General features: G+C 39.4%; 1 protein-coding gene across 1 annotated transcript in view; it reads left to right on the top strand.

Moving 5' to 3' along the window:
- The first annotated feature begins 1641 nt into the window (after window positions 1-1641).
- The window catches only part of LOC149180119 (vesicle transport v-SNARE 11-like), a 103126-nt gene continuing 88693 nt past the window's right edge, over window positions 1642-16074 (top strand). The window contains exon 1 of the mRNA XM_089415905.1: window positions 1642-2055. Coding sequence (XP_089272031.1) covers window positions 1962-2055 — 94 coding nt within the window. The 5' untranslated portion in view covers window positions 1642-1961. The remainder of the gene's footprint in view (window positions 2056-16074) is intronic.

Below are 16074 nucleotides of genomic sequence, written 5' to 3'. Positions count from 1 at the left end.
TTGGACAACTCGTGCTCAGATTGAATATCTACCTTGGAACACCATCCATCCTGGAAACACCCCACAATTTGGTTGGAGATGATCTATTGAGACAATAAGTGCCACTTGTAAATTCATCCTTAGATTTGAATGCCATCCTATGGACATGATTGGGCTCATAATCAACAATATCAACTTTCATCTAAAACTATGGTGGGACAAAATTAATGCTGACAGAACCCACTACAATTGAGATAGTTAAAACCCCTGGGTAAAAGAAAGAGAGTATGCAAATTTTACTTGTTGTGAGAGAAAAGTGTGGGAGCTGAAAGACTCCATCCTTCCCCAAAAAATGTTGGAACCATTATTTAATAATATCCTTTAAGAGCATAGTAAAGAAGAAATAATATTTCATATAGATATAGTGTTATTTATAACAATTTTTTTTTCAATAAATGTGTAGAAAATTCACCAGGTAATTTCCTTCATTTCTAAAATGATATCCAAACTAGAAGGATGATATCCAAATGGCTTGACACCACAACCTCTTACTTATAAACCAGATCACTCATCCACTTAAATTAACTCACTAATCTCCCTTTATATCACATGTCTTTGAACTAAAAAACTACTTTAAAAGAAAATGATTATATCACATGTATTTGAACGAAAAAACTACTTTAAAAGAAAATGATTAGAAAAATATCATATATCAAAAATACTATTTAAATAATAAGATAAATAGATGGACTATAAGTAAAATTTATAAATAATTAATATAATTTAATAATGATAATTTGTATATAATGAAAAAGATTGAATACATATCTTTAAGTGAAATCCACATTTCATCAAATATCATTTTTTTCTATGTGGTATATGGACCTCAAAGAACAATATTTATAGGGCAAATCTGGACCTCAAAGAACAATATTTACAGGGCAAATCCACCCAAAATGACCAGTTCTTGCAGGCTCAATGACGGAACCTGACCTCAAGGGTGTCAAGAGAATTGAACTCATGTGCTTTCAATTACATAAATGCTTTAAAGGCAAGCGTGGCCCAATTAGATTAACCATTCTAGCTTATTCAACAAAATATCATTAATCTTACTTGTATTTAAATGCTCATTCTTCAGAATGAGAATGAAAATACCTCAATTAATTAATGTCACTATTTTTAGATCTCAGAGTTTTGTGAACCATACTCATAATGAGATTGTCTTTCGAATTAATCATATCATCAAAATGTTTAAATAACATATATACATCTTGATCTAAAACTAGCTGATATGAATAATACAAGCAAAAAACTAGAATAAGAAATACATCCCTACAACATTCAGAAAAATAAAATTTGATTTCCTACCACATTTGAGAAGAGTAAAATTTGATTTCCTACCACACTTTCAGAAAAGTAAGATTTTTCAGAAAAGTAAAATTTGATTTTTTCCTTTTAAAACGTGTAGACAAGTTAATCTAAAAACAAGAAAAACAAAAACAACCAAATAATTGAACAAATGGAGACCTCAAAAGGCAAAGCTAAACACAAGCAAGCTAACGTGGGATGGCATTGCGACCAGCCAAGAAGACTGATTCTCGATTAGTGTGGAGACTGTACGGCCCACCAGATATAAATAAAAGTTCGAAATAACATTTTTATTTTACTTCGAAATAAAGTTTTCTATGTGTTCGGAGGTGGAGAGTTTGAGAACAGATAAATGTAAAGGAACTGCAAGAGGAGTTTAAATTACAATTGATCAACTGGCAACAGCAGTATTTTTCGCGTTTATGGTCACTTTCCTTAATTCTACTTTCCCACCATTTGTCACAAAAGAAGGCCAACAGAACAGAGCACGGCAGGATATTCGTTTCCAAGTAGAATTCCCAGGTGTGCCCGGGGAGATCGGCGGATTCGATCGATTGAGCTCTCCGATTGATCCAGAATTTGTTTTGGATTTGCTGTTTTAAGAGGCGGGGAGAATGAGTGAAGTATTTGAAGGTTATGAGCGGCAATATTGCGAGCTCTCTGCAAATCTTTCACGGAAATGCACCTCTGCGGCTCTTCTCAATGGAGGTAAGAGGATAGATCATATGCTCCTTGCACCCTTTTACATAAATTATTCAATTTTGCTTTCAGTTTATACAAAAATCAAATGGGATAAAGTTTGAATCTTGCACCTCTCCCGATCATTTGATGTCTTTATCAGTCCACAATAGGATAATTTCCACATTGCCCTTGTCCGTGTACCTTCCACCATTTTTCTTTGTTTTTCGGCTAACTGGAAAATAAAATAAAATACTGATACTTGCGATCCGATAACCATATATATGAAGACACCCTAAATCTTCGGGACTGAGACCTAGGGTTTGATATCATTGAAATCTACGCTCTGTGTTGTTGGGGTTGGTAAATTTGCTGGGTACTTGAATTCATGAACAGCCGGTTTGCAAATAATCAGCTGTTAGTTTTTTGAATTTCGATCGTAAAGTCTTTCTCTGGCACAATGGATACGAAGTCAAAAGATGGTTGGATCAGTTTCCGGTAGATTACTTAAATCCCGTTTTAATGGGAATTCAGATATCAAAGAACGTTCAATTGTCTGTCTGTCTGTATGGGAGCCTTCTCGGGGTTTGATTTATGTGGACTGCCCGCTGGACAAATCTATTGGTAATAGTTTATGGTATTGATACCCCATGACTGGAATTCCCCATTTTCTCTGTTACAATGCATGGTCTTATCAAAAGTGTTATTGTAAAAATTTTAGGAAATTGTTTTATTATTATTATTATTATTTTAAGGGTATTACTTTTCTCATTGGGACTTTTATGAAATTTCCTTACCTTTGTTTCAGATATTTCTATTATTGATGTAAATAACAGTGAGGTTATCCATTTGAATCACGGGCTAACATCCAGCTCTAGCACCAAATGCAACATAAGCTCAAGCAAATATGGCAGCTTATCTTTAGGTTATCTTAGCAATATTCCATTTTTTTTTGACTTTAAGGTCCTTGGCCAAGATACTATAAAACCTTCGTTAACATATTTGCATTACACAGATGGGTGTAGCTCCACATAATCATCCATATGCCTTTTGGTATGCCCTTTCTAAGCAAGGCACTCTCCCACCTAAAGGCTAACATTGATCATATCATTCCATGTTTGCTCATACCACTTCCCTTTATAATTTACGTGGAGAGCCTGCAATTCATACCCTCTCCACTCCCTCCTCTTGTTACTCAATTTCCCTTGGAAATTGAGTAACAAGAGCAGTCAGAATCATGAGCACAAGCAAAGCTGTATATGAGAAAGGTTTTCAGGCAGAGTTCGTCAAACATGGTATAGATTCTTTAGACTTATACATTGCCGATTCTTATAGACTTATACACTTTTTCCATGCCCTATGATACAGTGCTCAACATGTGGCTTTCAGACTAACTTAAGAGGAAGAACCTCAGAGCTAGAGGACAGTTAGGTTTGTGATGGGAATACCAGGCTTGACCATATCTTCACTGTTTGGGATATCATCAAGGGGGCTTGGCATATATCTTTAAAAGTCTTTTTTCTTTGTTGATTTTTGGAAGGCCTTTGAATCCCTTTTCAAAAGGAGCATTATCTTTAGAACCCAAATAGAAAGCTAAATTATATGACTGGAATCTGTAGATTTTCCTTGAAATTCTGCAACTGCGGTGATGACAAATTTGAAATTGGTTTTGTTGAACCAAGACACAGAATTTCTATATGATAGATAAGTAGCAGAATAAAAGAAACACAGATAAAGAACACAGTCACACAATAACGTAATATTTTTCTAGGGAACCCAACTGGGAAAACCCTCCCCTTGCTGTAGATTTTATTGACAAAAATTGAGCAAATAGATCTCTTTACAAGGCAAACTGTTTCAATAGAAAATAAGCTTGTTCTCACTACTAATACTTAGTTGAAACTCCCTGCAAGAACCCCTGATCCAGCTCCTCTTTCCTTGCGCAATCTCTGCTCCTATCTTCTAGTGCTCGAAATCTCCTATTTCCTATCGCAGATATGAGCCCCTATTATTTAGGAATTTCTCAATAAATCCTAGCACACATCAGCAAGGAAATTCTCTTTCTCTCAAACTGCATATAGGCTTCTCCCTATATGCTCTCCTAGCAAGAAGCTCTTTCTTACACAAACTCGTGCTCAACAATAATTTACGAAGGTGCCTTCATCCTCCTTTTTTGCAATTCAATCATGCCATATCTGGAAAATACAATTTTAGAACCATAAGTTGAGTTCGACTTGTTTACTAAGTCAACTCCTAGTTCAACACGTCCACTTCATGAACTCGTACTTGACAAAAGTAAAACAAATTGAAGTCTTTCTTGACTAAGGCACAAGTCAAGAAGACCTTCTTCACTACTATTTTCAACACTCCCTCTTAGCGAGGAAGGGATTTTGTACAACTCCCAACTTATCTTTGAAATGAATTATCTCTTTCTGCACACAATCTCTGGGACGATGATACTTGATCTTGATGATGAAACATTGGGTTCTCAGAGAGCTTGATGCAACCCTGATTATCACAATGTATCATAGTAGGCTCCATCCCCTGTTTGAAAAGTCTCGCAAGCAACTTCCTCATCCAAATAGCCTCACATGTTGTCAAATTGGCAGCCATGTACTTGGCCTCTGCTGAACTGAGCGCAATTGGTCTTTGCTTCTTGCTATACTAGGAAACAACTGTTGACCCAATGTTGAAGACGCCACTTGAAGTACTCTTCCGATCTGTGGAGCTCTTTACCCAATTTGTATCTGTGAAGCCGTTAAGCCTCACTCCATCAACCTTCTTATACCATAATCTATAATCTGTTGTGCCTTTGAGATACCTTAGAACATGCTTCGCAAAAATCTAGTGAACTCTGGTTGGTTCCATCATGAACTGAGTCAGCTAGTTGACTACAAAACAAATATCAAGTCGTGTATTGACCAAGTACATCAACGGCTCGATGAGCTGCCTTTATATTATAGCATCTATTCGCTTTGCTCTATTAGCATCCACCTTCCTCCAGTTTGTGACTAGAGGCGTGGCCATGGGCCTGCAATCCTTCATATGAAATCTCTGTAGTGTACTTCCCTCTCCCACGAAGATCTCACCATCACCCTGCCAAATCTCCAAGTCAAGGAAATAATGCATAAGCCCCATATCCTTCATCTCAAACTCCCTTGCGAGGTCCTCCTTGCAATCCTGGATCAAGTTGTCTGCTCCAGTCAATATAAGGTCATCAACATAGAGCACTAGAATGAGCGGAAGCCCTCCATCCATGTTGTAGTACAGGTTGGCATTTGACTTACTCTTAGTGAAGCCCAATCCTCAAAGTTAGTTGTCAATACGAGTGTACCATGCTCTTAGAGCTTGCTTGAGTCCATAAAGAGCTCTCTTCAGCCTGCATACATGTGTGTTTTTTTTGAATTGCTCAAACCTGTTTGGCTGTTCCATATAAATCTCCTTGTCAACCACTCCATTGAGGAATGCTGTCTTCACGTTCATCTAGTGGATCTTCTACTCCATTTGTGCTGCAAGTGCCAGAATAGTCTTGATGGATGAATAATGTGCGGCTAGGGCAAAGGTCTCATCATAGTCTAGGTCTCATCATAGTTTATGCCCTTAATCTCTGAGAAGCCCTTGGCCACAAACCTGACCTTGTACTTCTCCACACTCCTGTCTGCTCCATGATTCACTTTGTACACCTAGCATGAGCCTATTATTGATTTTCCCTCAGGTTGTGGCACAATCTCCTAGACATCTTTCTTCATGATGGAGGAATATTCCACCACCACGACATCTTGCCAAACCTGCTGAGAAGTTGCCTCCTTATAACTAGAAGGCTAAGTGTCCAGAAGTTGCCTCCTTATAACTAGAAGGCTAAGTGTCCACCACATCTATCATCAGTGACATATATCTTGTGTAACTTTGTGGTTGCTTGCTCTGCCTGAACATGGTGCTAGGAGCTTCAACTTGCTCCTAGGCCTCATGAATCAACCTATCAACCCTCATGGTTTCCTTCCTCCCTGTGTTAGGAGTCTCTAATTGAGTGGCTTCATGCTCTCGTCCCAATCTCTTCTCCTCATCATCCTGCTATGGATCCTATTGTGCGGCCCTCTTGCCACTTGGCTGAGACTCAATCTGTGATCTTGGCTGAGGTTCCTCCTTGTTGAGAAATCTAGGGCAGAGTCAAGAAGTGATTTCTCTAGTAATGATAACTGCTTGTGAAGTCGTTTTACTTTTCTTGATTATGTTCTTCTTAACTTGATTATTATTATGTGCTCTTCTTCATGCAACAACTACCATAATCATAAAGAACAATGAGACAAAGAACACAAGATAGGGGATCATCCAGGGCCAAAACCTCTCCAATCTTGAGAGGGAAACCCAAACAAATTCTTCTTCTTATAGAATCTTCAATTGAAGAATTCCAAGTCCCAGACCCTTGTTAAAATTGGCAACTAGGGCCAACATCCCCTTTAGGACAACTCATATGTTGGAGATGATTATTGCATTGGATTCCTCTTTTATAGAGGTACAATTTTGATATAAAGATCATCTCATTCTGACAATCATAAATGGAGTTTTGAATTTATTATTTCACATGGACTAATTGTGAAGGTCAGCCTTAGTCAGATGTAGGCTCATGAAGCCCAATAGATGTGTCTCCTCACCCTCAACAAATTGTATAAATAGGAGTGACCCTTCTTTCATTTGGACACTCACTGATCTCATCACATCATCTTCTCTCTCCTCTCTTGATTGGTTCATGCACATTGGAGGCTCTCTCTTCTTTGTACGTGTGGAAGGAAGACTGATTTAGGTGGTCGAAATTTCAGTGATTAGGGCAGCGTTGACTAGCGTTGACTTGGGTTCTTAACTTTTTTGACCAAGCATTGACTTTTGTTTTTGGGCTAGAACTTTGATCTTTTTAGGCCACATTCTTTGGCACACAAATCAAGGAGATTGGGGACAGTTTGACCACTTGATTGCAACGTTGAATTTCTCATTTGACCAGAGAAATTACAACAAGGATTGTTTGGGTTGACCGAGTTGTTTTGGGTTGACTTTGACCCTCTTTGGAGGCTGTACTATTTTGCTGTTGACCGAGTTGATTAGAGGTTGATTTGGGGCAGCTTTGACCACCGTTGACTTTCTGGTTAGGGCTGTGTTGACTACTGATTTGGTAGATCTGTTTTGGGCTTGTATTTATGATATTTGTACTCTCTCTCTCTGCTAAATTATTGAAGAATAATAAGAATATTTGATCAAAGGGTTCCCCACATTGGGGTTTGTCCTTGGCATCCGCCACATTTGGTGTCCTCTTGTCTTATGCATATGATTATGTTCTATTTGCATTTACTCTTAATGTTTATAAGTTAATGTGATTGCTACTGGATATAATCGGAAATTGTCATTGGGTTGCTAAAGGAACATTGAAGTAAATTGTGCTTAAGCATAGAACATACCATTGTTATCTAAAATCAACATGGTACCAGAGGTCAGGTGAAGACAATGCCCAAGAGTGAAGCAAAGGAATCACTAAGGGAAACTGTTGAACAAGAACTTGGAACTAGTCCCAATGATGACTACATCTTTCTTCAAATCCGAGGTCAAGCTTAAGGAGAAGTCTGACTATCATGCATGGAAGATGACTTTAGATTTGACTTTGGAAGAGAATGATGCCATGGATTATGTCAAAGGAAGAATAGCAGAGCCTCCTTCAAATGCATTTGCTGTTGCACAAACCAAGTACAAGGAAGCTGAGGTAAAAGCTAAGAAGATTATTGTTGATTCCATTCATGAGCCTTTGGTTGCCTATATTTATGATTTGGAAACATCTAAGGAGATGTATGAAAAGCTGGTTGGGATGTTCAAAGTAAACAATGCAAATCAATTTCTTTTTCTCAAGAACAAGTTGAAAGATATCAAGATGGATAGAGCGAGAATCCATCCAATCCTACTTCATGAGGATTACTGAGATCAAGAATGATCTCCTATCTATTGGTGAAATCACTGGTGACTGGGAACTCTCACTTATTCCACTTGAGGACCTCACAAGAGATTGGGATGTGTTCAACACTACCATTCTCAACAATGACAAGATTCTAGGATTTGATGAACTATTGGCCAAATGCACTCAAGAAGAAATAAGGATGATGGAAAGAGACAAGCCCTCAAATGGAAACAATCCTAATGCCTTCTCTGCTCATTCTAAGCGAAGGAACAATGCTGGTCCAAGGAATCAAGGACAAGGGTTCAAGCCGAGATTCAAAGAAGGAAGAAAAAAAAGGTGCTTCAGTTGTAACAAGTTTGGCCACTTCGCTAGAGAATGTCCTCACAAGAAGGATACTCCAAGAGATGATGAAAATAATATAATAACTTTAAGGGCAATGGCAATCAAAGGAACAAAAGGTTCAATAACAAAGGAAAGATGAATGCTCTTGTTGCTCGAAATGGAGGTGGTCGTCCTCCCAAGAAGTCGAGAAACTCCAGGTATGATGAAGTTAATGTTGTAAAGCAAAAAGAATTTTATCTTATTTCTGCCCTCTCCATCGCCTCTCCTCCGGATACATTGGACCATTGGTTGATTGATAGTGGTGCCTCAAGGCACTTCACTGGGTACAAAGAAGCTCTCTCAAACTTGGTTGAAAAGAAGACAAATATGGAGATTATACTTGGGGATAATGCCACTTATCCCATGAAAGGAATTGGGACCATTACTTTCTACTTAAATCAAGGTCAACCCCTCCACTTACAAGAAGTGCTATATGTAACCAATTTGAAAAAGAACTTGGTTTCTATTTCTGTGATTGAAGACAAAGGTTTTAAGGTGACATTCATTGATGGGAAGGTTCGTCTTTGGCAAAGGAATCCAAGAGATGCATTCACTCTAGGATTCAGGGTTGAAGGTCTTTATCAGGTTGGAGGAAGTCCGTTGGGAGCAATGACTTGTGATACTTCTCTTCAATCCGAATTATGGCATCGAAGATTTGCTCACCTTCATTTCAAAGCCTTACCCGATGTAAGGAAGATGTTCACAAAGATACCCGAATTCAACTTAAATCGGGAAGGTGTTTGTCAGGGATGTGAAGTTGGACAACATACGAGCAGACCATTCCCCTTAAGTGAGACTCGAACCATCAATATTCTTCAATTGGTCCATTCTGATCTATCAGGTATGTTGATCGTGACATCTTTGGGTGGATATTTGTATGATGCTATTTTGTGGGTGACTTCTCTTGCAAAACATGGATCTACTTCTCAAAGAAGAAGGATGAAGGATTCAAATGGTTTTGTTCCTTCAAAGCCTTGGTTGAGCATCAAATAGGGAAGAAGATCAAAACACTGAGGACTGATAATGGGATCGAATATGAGTCAAATGAATTCAAAGACTATTGTAGAGTAGCTGGCATTAAGAGGGAGACTACAACTGCATATACTCCTGAACAAAATGGTGTTGCCGAACCCAGGTTATGCTTCATGATCAAGGTCTTCTGAAGTTCCTATGGGGAGAAGCTACCAACGCTGTTGTGTATGTTCAAAATTGATGCTCTCATCAAGCTTTGGACTTCAAGACACTCGAAGAAGTATTCATCGGTAAGAGACTTGATGTTTCTCATTTTAGAATTTTTGGTTGTCCTATATACTTTCATGTGCTGAAAGAGAAAGAAACAAACTAGATGCATCTGGGAAGAAAGGAATGTTTGTAGGCTACAGTGAAACTTCGGAGGCATATAGAATCTATGTGCCTAGTCAAAGGGAAGTGGAATTAAGTCATGATGTCACTTTCAATGAAGATTTTTCTCGTAGAAAGATTCGAGATCTCCCTATTCCTAGGAAGGACAATGATGATCCTGATGTAGAAAAGTAGGATGAACCTCCGTCTGATGAATCGATGCCCGATGTTGAAGGTCCAATGGATCCCATTGATCCACCTCTTAGTGAGCCCACTACTTCAAGAACAAGTCCTTTGTGGCTCAAAGATACTCTTGAAGATGCCCAAAAACACATTGCACCAAGGGAGACATTTTGTGAAATCAAGAAGGCGAATAGGTACCAAGGGTACTTAGCTGCCATGAGTACCATTGTACAATATGAGCCTTGTACATTCGAAGAAGCTGTGAAGCAACAGTTTGGAAGGATGCAATGAACGAGGAGTATGAGTCGATCATGAAGAATGATGTTTGGGATCTGGTTCCTAGACCCAAGGACAAGTGACAAGTCTGTGGTCACTTCGAAATGGCTCTACAAGATCAAACATGAAGCTGATAGGAGTGCTGAGAAATTCAAGGCTAGTTTTGTAGCTTGAGGCTTCTCTAAAAAAGGAGTAGATTATGATGCGATATTTGCACCAATTGCCTAATATACCACCATCTGTTCGATCATAGCCCTTGTTGCCTCGCAAGGATGGAACATACACTAGATGGACGTCAAAACTGCCTTCTTGCATTGCTTGCTTAAGGAGGAAGTGTATGTGGAACAACCTGAGGGGTTCGAGGTTCAAGATCATGAGACACATGTATGCAGGTTGAAGAAAGTCCTCTATGGGTTGAAGTAAGCTCTTAGGGTTCGGTATGAAAGGATTGATAACTATCTTATGAAGTTGGGATTTATGAGAAGCGATGTTGACTCGAATCTATACTTCAAGATTGAAAAGGACAAACCTCTCATTCTGGTCCTTTATGTGGATGATCTCTTTCTGACAAGTGATGACCCTCTCATCCATCAATGCAGGAGGGAGTTGGCTTCCGAGTTCGAGATGAAGGACCTAGGAATAATGCATTACTTCCTAGGGTTAGAGGTCTCGCAAAAGCCAAGTGAGATTTTCCTTTCTCAAGCAAAATATATTGTGAAGCTACTTGAGAGATGTGGGATGGTGGACTGCAAGTCTGTGACTACTCTGATGGAACTCAACTTTAAGAAGCTATGTGGAAGTGTTGTTGGGCCCAGATTGGTGAACCCTACCGAGTATTGTCAACTTGTGGGGGCACTGATGTTCTTGGTCAACTCTCGTCCTGACATATGCTTCGCTATGTATACGTTGAGTCAATATATGGTCAAGCCTCATCACATACATTGGATTGCTGCCAAGAATCTCTTGAGAGATCTCCGGGGCACAATTCACTATGGACTGAGATACACTGCCGAAGATTTGAGCCTACATGGATACACAAATGTTGACTAGGCTGGCAGTGGGGTGGATCGTAAGAGCACGTCTGGGTGTTGCTTCTCTTTGGGATTTGCCTCTATATCTTGGATGAGTAGGAAGCAGAAATTGGTTGCACTAAGCACTGTTGAGGCCGAATACATTGCTGCGAGTATGGCCTGTTGTGAAGCAGTTTGGTTGAGGAAGCTCTTCAGTGAGCTATTTGAGCACATGCTAGATACCACCGTGATCTTCTGCGACAACCAGAGTGGGATTCGTCTATCAGAGAATCCCGTGTTCCATGATTGCTCCAAGCACATTGATATCAGGTACCACTTTATCTGGGATATGGTACAACAGGGAGCAGTTAGGCTCCAACACATCAGGACAGATGAGCAGGTTGTAGACATTCTCACGAAGCCTCTCGGGAAGGTCAAATTCTTAACCTTCCAAGAGAGACTTGGAGTCGTGGAACGACCCTCCTATGAGGGTCCCGTATGAGTTGGACATAGAGCTCTGGGAGCTCTTGGGGTACTTCTTGGAGCTAGCTATGAGCAACTGTAGGGTGAGTGGTTCACCTTCTCCTAGTGGTGCGTTGGATACAGGGTGAGTGGTTCACTTTCCCCTGTGATACCCCGTTATGGTTGACATGTGTGTAGGGTGAGTGGTTCACCTTCCCCTACCTGGACACATGTATGTAGGGCGGGTGGTTCACCTTCCCCTACGATTAACATATGCATAGGATGAGTGGTTCACCTTCTCATGTTGATGCCCCGACACACATTCTACCCATAGAATTTGGGACTCATGGGAAGTACCTCTCATTTGGCCACTGAGTTGGGAAAAGCTGGTTAGGGACCATAGCACTACTGATGGACGCATCGTGTACTGTCGTACTGCTTATGACTAGGATGCATGGTGTTCAACAACTTGATCTGGGATCAAGGACTAACTTTAGTCAGTGGAGAGTGGTGTGACACACTCTTGATCACTTCTTCATTATTTTATCATGGTTCAGCAGAGCAAAGCAGTACATGAAAATGATGACAGGGATGGTACAAGATGATAGGTTGGGATGATGATGGATTGGCAGGTGGAATTCTCCCTAGTTGAGGAGTGTTAAAATTGGCAACTAGTGCCAATTTCCACCTTAGGACAATTCATATGATGGAGAGGATTATTGCATTGGATTCCTCTTTTGGAGAGGTACAATTTTGATATAAAGATCATCTCATTTTGACAAGCAAAAATGGAATTTTGAATTTATTCTTTCTCATGGACAAATTGTCAAGGTCAGCCTCAGTCAAATGTAAGCTTATGAAGCCCAATAGATGTGTCTCCTCACCCTCAACAAATTGTATAAATAGGAGTGACCCTTCTCTCATTTGGACATTCACTGATCTCATCACATCATCTTCTCTCTCCTCCCTTGATTGGTTCGTACACAGTGGAGGCTCTCTCTTCTTCGTACGTGTGGAGGGAAGACTGATTTCAGGAGGCCGAAATTTCTGTGATTAGGGTAGCGTTGACTAGTGTTGACTTGGGTGCTTTGACCAAGCGTTGACTTTTGTTTTTGGGCCAGGACTTTGATCTTTTTAGGTCGCATTCTTTGGCACAAAAATCGAGGAGATTGGGGACAATTTGACCATGTTGACTTTTTGGTTTGACTGCAGAAATTACAAGGATTGCTTGGGTTGACCAAGCTGTTTTGGGTTGACTTTGACCCTCTTTGGAGGTCGTACTATTCTGCTGTTGACCGAGTTGATTAGAGGCTAATTTGGGGTATCTTTGACCACCATTGACTTTCTGGTTAGGGTTGCATTGACTGCTAATTTGGTAGATCTATTTTTGGCTTGTATTTATGATATTTGTACTCTCTCTCTGTTTAACTATTGAAGAATAATAAGAAGATTTGATCAAAGGGTTCCCCACATTGGGGTTTGTCCCTAACATCCACCACATTTTGTGTCCTCTTGTCTTGGCTTGTCTTCTGCATATGATTTTATGTTCTATTTGCATTCACTGTCAATGTTTATAAGTTAATGTGATTGCTACTGGATATAATTGGAAATTGTCATTGGGCTGCTAAAGGAACATTGAAGTAAGTTCTGCTTAAGCATAGAACATACCATTGTTATCTAAAATTAATAACCCTTGACCAAGAATCCTCCAAGACCAAATCAATCTTTAAGTCAAAGTAGCTTCTTCCTTGACTTTAACTTCGACCTCAACAACACTCTTTACTACAACTTCATCCTTCCTTACTGCAATTTCGGCTTAACTGCAATTTTTGCAACTTTCGGTCCTAGCTTTAGAAACCCTAGATCACATGAGAGAGAAAATAATGGAGAGATCTACCTTCCTTTGCCTTCGCTATGACTCCTCTTTCTTGGTGAATTTGTCCTTCAAACTAGACCTTAACACCAATCTTTGACACTTTGGTGTGATTGCAACTCAACCTTTCTGCAATAGATGGTGTTGGCGGGAAAAACTTCCCTAAGGTAAGGGTTGACAACATCAACAGATCGAAGGCAGACTATCAACAAGAAGCATACATTCAAGCAAGAAAACTATGTAAACTACTAAAGTTGGGTTTGAGAAGAGTACTCATAGGTCCTACGTTTGATGTCGATCTCGTAGGGTCCAAACCCTTTGCTTCCTCCAAAGTGATCAAACCTGCAACACAATTTAGAGAAGCATATACATAGCAAGTAGTTCAAAGTGTGTGCATAATAAACATGTTAGATCATCAATCATAAACATATAAATCATGATATATTAAACATGAATCATAAAAACATGAGATCATAGCATATCAGGAACAATAAAGGGTTTCTCTATTGATATCAACAAATAGTAGTGGAAGAATACAACCTGATCTGACCACGGCACCAACGAAACCTTCCTTTGGATTTGTCTAGCCCAAATCTCAAAGATCACCTCTCAAGCATGTGTAAAAGGATGTCATATAATGGAAGATGAACATCTCTGCAAGGAAACAAGGGTTTCCTATGACTGGGAGTGCAGGAGGCACAGGGAAAATCAGACTTGATCTGGGGACAAAAGGACTATAATTTCGATATCCTATCTCCTTCTATGATTTAGGCCTTCCCATGAGGTGTATAAATACCACCAAAAATTAGTTGATTCAGTTAGGCCACAGGCTCCTGTAGGTGGGCTTTCGATGAAACCCGTAAACCCTGCCTGAGAAATAGTATTTATTTATTTATTCATATTTTAAATTATGTACGCGGGATTTGTATTATGGTACTCGCGTGTGTATGCGCTTTTTAAAGGGCAGAGTCGCGTATGGAATTGAAAATATTATTTTTTAATAAATGATTAAGTCTGAATGGGAAAGGGCTGCCCAATTCCATATCAGAGCATCAAAACTACAAGAGTGCTGAATGATGCTATAACAGATGGAGACCCTAAATATCTTTGCACGTGTGGAGAGAAGCAACCCAAAACTGATACCAAACTTTGATCTTTTTGTCTTCTTTCATCCTCCTCTATCTCACATCCTTTCTTCTTCCTTGTGCTCGAGTGACAAGTGAGTGTGTGTCCTTGAGAGAGGCCAAGTACCTCCTTATATAGGCTTCTTGACCATGACTTGAGGTTGACTTGACAATACTTCTAGGCCGACTTGATCTTTAGTGATGGTTGATTGCTTTATTGAAGGCCGACTTGTTGGAGGTGCTTTGACTTGGTCTTGGAGGATCTTTAGACTTTTTACAATGACTCAAATACATATGTAACATGCCCAAATGGGTCTACAATACTTGACATTAACCCTAAGTTGCACGAAACGGGGAAACGGAAACGAGTTTCCGAAACGGGAAGCGATACGAAACGCGACCTCCCCAAATTTTGGAAACGGGGAAACGCGAATATATATATATATATGTGTGTATATATATATATATAGATATTAAAAATATTTAAAAATTATTATTATATATATGTGCAATCATAAAGCATTAATGATACATTATAATTTATTACATTTAAACATTAAGATTAAATTTACATCACATTTACTCATGAGTCATGAATGATCACATAATGAAAATAAAAATATAGGAAAATCCAAAAGCAACCTTTATTATATATCCAAGGGCAAAATTTCAAAATCAGCGTTTATTTATATTAGTATATGAGGCTGCAAGTACAATAAAGACTATAAGGCTGCAAGAACTATAGAGACAAGTCACAAAAGACTAATCCTCATCATAACAATCCTCATCAAAAATAGAAGCAGCACAATGCTCAACAGTGGATGGTAGTGCTGAAGAAGATGATGCACCAATTCCACTTCCAGATTCGGCCTCAATATTCAGGGCAGCAAGAGAGAGATCCAAATCAGGATTTTCTGCATCCACATCCCATTCTTTAGAAGGACCATTGTTGTATTCTGGACCCCTACGAGATGCAAGGCGAAGGTTGGAGTGCACATAAACAAGATCCTCTGCTTTCTGTGAGCCCAACCTATTGCGCTTCATAGAATGAATAAAACCATAAGTTCTCCAATTCCTTTTTGCTGATGAAGAGCTTGCCACTTGTGAAAGAATACGAATGGCAAGGTTTTGCAAATGTACACCATTTGCTCCATGACAAATCCACCACCTAACTGGATTCATGGTGCTTCTCTCCTCCAAAGCTGATATATCTGCATAATCATCTATTCCTGCAGCAAACTGGCAAATTCCTCCTTTACCTCCCTATGTAGATGAGAAGGAAATATTCTCATAAGGGCTTTTTTCACCCTAGTAGCCACGTCTCTATCCTTATGGGGTGCCTTCCTCTTCCCATTGCTTTTAGCAATAAGCTCCTCATCATAAAATTTGGGGTTCAAAGCATGTGCTAAAGTGTGCGATGGAGTATTGAAATTGTTCCACCTATCAACAATGATTTTCTTGATC

Source organism: Pinus tabuliformis, chromosome 3_2 (genome assembly GCF_031772625.1).
Source record: "Pinus tabuliformis cultivar Carrire ecotype Pingquan chromosome 3_2, CPIR1, whole genome shotgun sequence".
Classification (NCBI taxonomy): Eukaryota; Viridiplantae; Streptophyta; class Pinopsida; order Pinales; family Pinaceae; genus Pinus; species Pinus tabuliformis.
The sequence above is the reverse complement of the archived record's forward strand: the minus strand, read 5'-3'. Positions and strand labels throughout refer to the sequence as shown.